The 7,118-nt window shown below is 43.4% G+C and overlaps 1 protein-coding gene across 1 annotated transcript in view; it reads right to left on the bottom strand.

The window, feature by feature from the left end:
• Positions 1 to 396: 396 nt before the first annotated feature.
• Positions 397 to 7,118, bottom strand: part of RRP12 (ribosomal RNA processing 12 homolog) — a 37,952-nt gene continuing 31,230 nt past the window's right edge. The window contains exons 27-34 of the mRNA XM_020812037.3: positions 5,766 to 5,924; positions 5,340 to 5,512; positions 5,071 to 5,190; positions 3,392 to 3,441; positions 3,086 to 3,164; positions 2,587 to 2,654; positions 1,677 to 1,759; positions 397 to 848 (exon numbers count right to left, since the gene is read on the bottom strand). Coding sequence (XP_020667696.3) covers positions 746 to 848; positions 1,677 to 1,759; positions 2,587 to 2,654; positions 3,086 to 3,164; positions 3,392 to 3,441; positions 5,071 to 5,190; positions 5,340 to 5,512; positions 5,766 to 5,924 — 835 coding nt within the window. The 3' untranslated portion in view covers positions 397 to 745. The remainder of the gene's footprint in view (positions 849 to 1,676; positions 1,760 to 2,586; positions 2,655 to 3,085; positions 3,165 to 3,391; positions 3,442 to 5,070; positions 5,191 to 5,339; positions 5,513 to 5,765; positions 5,925 to 7,118) is intronic.

Here is a 7,118-nt window from a genome sequence, read left to right as displayed (position 1 = left end):
AAAGATAATGAGTCCTAGCCACATGTTCAGCCTGTGCAGCCTGTCCTTCCAGCATAAAACCCTGAAACACATAGGTTTCAATCAAACAGAGCCAATGGTTCTAAACCTCCTTGCAGTAAGAAAGCATCCAAAACATATTAAACGGTCTCTCTTATCCCACAGATTCTCCTGCCTCTCCACAACAGTAGCACGTAACTTTTATTGTCAGTAATCCCCCCCTTATTCCTCCATTCATATTTTGTCACATTAGAAATTTTGTACTATTCCTAGAAGTGTGTTGGTTACCTACCAAAATTATAAAAGTAGTACAGCAGTACTTGTTAAGTCACAGGAAATAAATAGATACAGGATAGTAGCTTTTATGGGACTCTCTTTTGACAATTATGCTGAAGAAACTGCAGTTTTTAATATTTATTGTTCAAATGTTAATTAGTGGAGACTTCAATCTCTCTCCATGTCACACAAAATTCTAGAGCTGTTGAATCAATTACACTTTGGCAGATAACTAGCAGCTTCAAAAATCCATAAATACTAGAACGGGGAGAAGGATTGCATATACAGTACATGTCTTCTACTGTTCTCCTCCTTTTGGCAGAAAATACTAGTATACATGACCAGTTCATAGGATTTGTGATCCTATCCCACTTGCAGAGAGCAGGATAGATTGTGAGGCACCACAAGAGACCCACAACCCACACAGCCAGTTGTCCCGAAAGGAATTCCACTGCAGAAGAGTTCGTTCTGTTCAGACATGGGGCTGCTTCTTACGATGCCTCCTGCCTGCCTGAGCTCCGCGCTGGGCTCCCTTCATCAGGCCCTTGTACTGTCCCTGAAGCTTGGCCTTTTTCCTGTCAGAAACAGGGGGAGAAAATTAGAACCAACAGTGCCTCCAAGAGAACTGAAAATGTAAGGGCTACCACAGATGCACCCGGGTATCAAAGTACGACAGGAAGTGTAGTTAACAGAGAACGCTCCAAATCTGAAGACTGTCTAAAGCAGAGGATGCTTGAAGGTAGACAGCATTCCTGCAGCTGGTAAGCACATCTCCAGAAGGAAATTGGAGCCGATCAATGGCATTACTGACACAACTGTTTCTCTGCACATGCTCCCCACCCAATTAGAGGACCATAGTAAATGGTGGAGAATGTGATTTACAATGCAGAAGTTCACAAGATTAATCTTTGCTATCTCCAATGTGAGGTAACAGGAAAACAGCAATGGGCTAAGCTCTCCTGATGCTTGCAGCTTCATCATGGCCCTCCTCTTTGCAAAAAGTGGCCAATATGTTCTGAAAGTGTCAGTGCTTCTGGCTCTGCTTAAACACTTTCAGCAACTGGCACATCCACAAAGAGGGTAGACAGAGAGCTGTGAAATCAGTGAGCAGTGGCTGCCCTACATATAAATAATAGCAATCAGAGCAAGAGGAGAGGATGGCAGCAAGGTCAGGCATGAAGGCGGCCGAAAGAGGTTGGTGAGGGTCACAGTAACAGCAGAGACCTTTGCAAGGTTGGGAAATGCCAAAGTTTGCCACTTGTAACATCCCACCACCTGAAGCAGCCATCTCACTATACTTAATGGTGAAACCACCCTGTAAAAGAGCCACTGCCAGACAGAGTAGAATCTGAGCTGCTATAGGCAGCTTCCTATGCAGTCCCCACACCATCCCTGTCTCATACCTCCTGTTAAGTTTCGCTCTGTTCAGTGGGATGTAAGCATAAGGATCCAGACGTCCTTTCTTCTTGATATCACCTTTTCCTTTCTGTGGAATAGAAGGGTATGTGGCAGATGAACAGACCCTCGCCACCCTCCCAAACGGTTTCCAGCACCAGTTATTCAAGAAGGTATAACCTTCATTAGTGTTTTGGGAACTTAGAACATATACTTAGTACCAGACCCACTGTGGACCATAGGAGTGACTCAGGAAATTCATTTTATTATGAAACAGAACTGTATTTTCCAAAAGGCACTTGCCTGCAGCCATAGCGTAAGGATGATGAACTCTGCACTATGGAATACTGTATTAGGGTACATAAAAATACAACTGTAAGTCTGGGATGGGAATTGTGGCCTTTGGGCTGGCCTTTATCCATGCAGACTCTTGGCTCAGGTGCTGGCTTCTCTACTGCCTGGCTTACCTGTTCTCATCCTTCCTCGGATATGAAAGAAGGAAGATGTACTACTAGTAGCCACCAGCTTGAAGTTGGTGGCTTTTGAAGCTTACTTCCTTCTTTCAGAACTGCCACTTCAAAGGATGTGAAGTAGATCTGAATAAAAGGGAAGGGGACAGGAGGCTCTGACCAACCTAACACTAGCATGTGGCACTTGAACCATTGCCCCATCACCTAAGATATGTGGATCTTTCTGAGGCTGGGGGGGGGGGGGAGGAGATGCTCCATCCCTGCTCACAAATAGCTTTTTGGAAGGAGACAGAGACTCTTTCCAATAAGTTGTTGAATTTTTTGAAGGTATGTTAAGCCCAGAAGGCAATGTTTCAAACTGTATAAAAGCTAATGGGTTCACACACAATCAGACTGTTGTAATGGCTAACTATCATGAGACCTAACTAGTCATGAGGAATTAGCTTACCTTTCCCTTGTATTCTAGCCCAGGTACAGCATTTTTGCCAACAGGCCGATGGATTCCAGTGCCTCCAGCTTAAAAAAAAAGCAGAGCAAAGAGGAAACAAATAAGTTTATTTTTGTTTGTTTTTTAATGAAAGAATTTGCTTATTCCTCTAAACTGTGGAGCAAGCAAGTAGCCAACAGTCCTGGATTTGGGGCCAGTCCCCATGTAAAGACATCTTACTCCCCCAGGCTAATATACTGCCAAATTGTTGAACTGTATCCCATGGAAGCATCACCGTGATGTGATGTGTTAATGATGAAGCAGGATCCAAGCAAGGCATCACACTGGAACTTCTTCAACTGGTCGTTTTATGATAAATACAACACATGGATTGGCCTTCAGAGAGGCTTCATCTTTGAATCACCACTTCATGTTATTTCCCCTGCCCGTTCCATGGGCATGAACCCACTGCAATGAGTCCCGTGTGGACTGCACCAGCCACCAAGGAATGCGCATCTACCTTTGTATTGTGGTTGTGTCCCAGTGCCAGGGTCCTCATCATCCGGGTCCTCTCGGAATCGACGCTTTTGGGCTTTCTTCTGCAAGAGACATTTTAGTATCTCAGCCCAAGCCATTATAGGGTAAATAGGTGTAGTAGGTTTCTCAAAAGGGTTCACAGCGCTCCCACTTTTAACCTGCTCAGCAATGACTGCCATATTTGACAATCAAGCTCAATGGTATCTGAATGCAAAACTTCCTCCACATTGAAAAAGGATTTCAAAAACTTGATTCAATCCCGCCCCCTTTCCCATGTCTCACTACTTACACTCCGAATTCCAACTTCTTGCATTAGATCTGCCATCTCCTCGTCCACATCTGTGGCAGAAAACACAACAGATATCAGATACAGCACCAAAGCACCCAAGGCCAGAGTACAATTAATTCACGGGCAAAATGAGCCAATGGAAGGGGCAAGTAGGCAGGAGAATTAGATTGTATCTAAAATAAAACACATATTGGATTTTAATTTCTGGGGTTTTAATATAAACTTTATAGATGTAAAAAAAAAAAAACACCCTTCAACTTTTCTAAATCTGAATTAGCTTTCTCACTGCAGCCCTTTCTGCTTAAGTCACTTCTGTTGTTTGTGTAGCCTGCACTGATGGGCCTGGGGTGATAGCATGCAATGCAAGCAATTTTGGGCCGAATGTAATTTAGCGGCCACCTGGTGTATGTTAGTAGTCAGGTTCCCAATCCCAAATTCAAACTGCATCCTGCACATACTCATTAAGTGACAGTAGAAAGGCCATAATCTGTTAGCCTTTCTCTGTTGCAATATAGGGATAAACATTGGCTTGCTGCTAGTATTGAAGGAGTGCTGACACTGTGAGCTTCTCTGATTATTCTGTGTTTAGAAGTGATACTTAGAATGCATCTGCCTTCTTAGGGAAGCACGGCTTTTTTCAAGCATAGTACTTTGTCTCTGGAACTTGGGACTCAACTTCACTGCATTTAGGCAACAAGTGAAGATGCTTTTATTTTATTGTTACCTTAATGTCAAGTAGATAGCAAGGTCAGAATTCTGTTGAGAAAAAACTGTATGTGCAAGGTCCTGCTTTTGTAATCAGTACACAACTAATCACAACGAGGCTAGCTGGCTGGAGGGGCAAAAACACCTGTAAGATTGCTCTTTTGCTCCCTGCTTCCTCAACAGGTCTGAAACTGTTTCACTTTCTATTGTTGTTTAAGTGTGTGATTTAAATTTGTTTTTAAATACTGTTTGCCACCTTAACTGTCATCAAATGATAGCCTGGCCAGAAATATTTTGACAATGAAAGTCACTGGGATAATGTACGTGTATTAAGCTGGAACCCTCAAGGTACTATATAAATATTATAATTAGATTTAGAAGATTCAAAAATTTATTATCTAGTTACCTATGCTAACCAGTAAAAGCATAATCACAAACTAAACACAAGGCAGAAGGAGGACAATATGGAGATGGGTTCTTTTTGGTTCTGTTACCTTGCACTCACTGAGGGAAAGCACATTCAATTCTAACAGTTCCAACTAAATTGGATGAAATACAAGGATAAAGGGAGACAAAAAAAGATGGAGCAAGAAAGAGAATGAAGCAAATAGACTCTTCTTTATGGGGTTTAATGTGAAATGTGAAGAAAGCTGAATGTTGCACTTCCACTGCTAGACAAATGCTCAGTTTGTCTAACCTTTTACAAACTGAACCTATACATTTTAAATCAGAAACTAATATCTCCGAGTTCAGAGTTTACTGTTATGTATTCATCAGACTACTTAAATCCAGTGTCATATACCATACTGTATGCATATGAAACAGGCGGTATCTGGGTTGGTAAATGCACAAGCCTATAATTAAGTTGTTACAGTGCAACTGGATTTCACAGATGGGAACTTGAAAAGACTTGATGCCTCCTGTCAGATGTCACAAATATTTTGACCAACTGTATTAGGGCCAACCACTGGTACCTTTAGTTCCTTCCTCCTCTTCCTCTTCTTCCTCTTCTTCACATATGATGAGACGACCATCAGCGGATACCTTGAAGTCATGGCTCACTTTCCCAGCTATGGCAGAACCTGGCTTGGTTGCTGCACAAAAGAAGAGCACAAAAAGCTTACAAGGAAGGAAGGCACCTCTTTTGCCATGAGTAAATCTCTCAGCTTCCCCAATCTGAAAGGGCAAAAATCTGACTCCGCATCACCATTTATCTGAATGCCACCTCCCGTCTGCTTCGTACCTAGAACCCTCTGTGTCACGTTAGGGTCCAAGAAATTGAGGGGCTCATCACTTTCTCCTTCTTTGAGCCAGGCTTGGTTCCGCTGCCGTAGCACCTTCTTTGTCTCTCTTCCTTTGCGCTGCTTGACGTCATCTTCCATATCAGAGTCTGAGTCTGCCAGCACCTCTTCCATGCTGCAAGCAAGAAACCAGGAGGCAATGAAAAGGGTACCTACTGAGCCCATGGGTTCACATCTGCTTGTAAAGCACTTACATAAGAGGTGCTTAGCGACATTTTAGCTTCAAAAAACATGTTTCAGCCTTTGGTTTGGCAAGACATCAATGGTCTGAGCCTGCAACATATTCACACCTAACAATGTAACAAATACTCACACATTTTCTCCTCATTTAGCAGGAAGAACACTTTTAAAAAATGCCCTGTTCATACCTGTCTCCCTTGGGTTGCACTGAGGCTACTTCCTCTTCTGCAGAAGTGGTTGCTGCTCGTTTCAAAGCCTGCCGCTTGCGATTCCTTGCTTCAGCTTTGCGAATGTTTAGCAGCACTTTGTGGTATGACTCAGGAAGCAAAGCCTTCAAAGGCTCAAAGCTGTGAGATGACAGAGAAAGATCAGTGGTGGGGAAAACAGCCTATCTCCCATCTTCCACTCCTGATCATGCAAGTCAAACAGGCATCAAAACCCCACTGCTTAAAATTCAGGGGACCAAGAGCGAGATTCAGTGTCGTGCTGGCACTGCAGTGGCACCACAATGGAACATTCTTCTCCTATTTATTCCCACTAGTTAATCTGTATCTTCTCCTTCATGGATTGCTGCCTTGTCGTGGCGAAGGGGCTTGAGTAACTCAGAGAAGCTATGGGCTATGCCGTGCAGGGACACCCAAGACGGACAGGACATAGTGGAGAGTTCCGACTAAACGCAATCCACCTGGAGTAGGAAATGGCAAGCCACTCCAGTATCTTTGCCAAGAACGCCCCATGATCAGAAACAAAAGGCTAAAAGATATGACGCTGGAAGATGGGCCCCTCAGGTCGGAAGGCGTCCAACATGCTACTGAGGAAGAGTGGAGGACAAGTACAAGTAGCTCCAGAGCTAATGAAGTGGTTGGGCCAAAGCCGAAAGGACGCTCAGCTGTGGACGTGCCTGGAAGTGAAAGGAAAATCCAATGCTGCAAAGAAGAATACTGCATAGGAACCTGGAATGTAAGATCTATGAACGTTGGGAAGCTGGAGGTGGTCAAACAGGAGATGGCAAGAATAAACATCGACATCCTGGGCATCAGTGAACTAAAATGGACAGGAATGGGCGAATTCAGCTCAGATGATTATCATATCTACTATTGTGGGCAAGAATCCCGTAGAAGGAATGGAGTAGCCCTCATAGTCAACAAAAGAGTGGGAAAAGCTGTAATGGGATACAATCTCAAAAATGATAGAATGATGTCAATACGAATCCAAGGCAGACCATTCAACATCACAATAATCCAAGTTTATGCACCAACCAGCATTGCTGAGGAGACTGAAATTGAACAATTCTATGAAGATTTACAACACCTTCTAGAACTGACACCAAAGAAAGATGTTCTTCTCATTCTAGGGGACTGGAATGCTAAAGTAGGGAGCCAAGAGATAAAAGGAACAACAGGGAAGTTTGGCCTTGGAGTTCAGAACGAAGCAGGACAAAGGCTAATAGAGTTTTGTCAAGAGAATAAGCTGGTCATCACAAACACTCTTTTCCAACAACACAAGAGGCGACTCTATACATGGAAATCACCAGATGGGCA

This window comes from Pogona vitticeps, chromosome 3 (assembly GCF_051106095.1).
Source record: "Pogona vitticeps strain Pit_001003342236 chromosome 3, PviZW2.1, whole genome shotgun sequence".
Lineage (NCBI taxonomy): Eukaryota > Metazoa > Chordata > Lepidosauria > Squamata > Agamidae > Pogona > Pogona vitticeps.
This window is presented reverse-complemented; position numbering and strand designations above follow the sequence as displayed.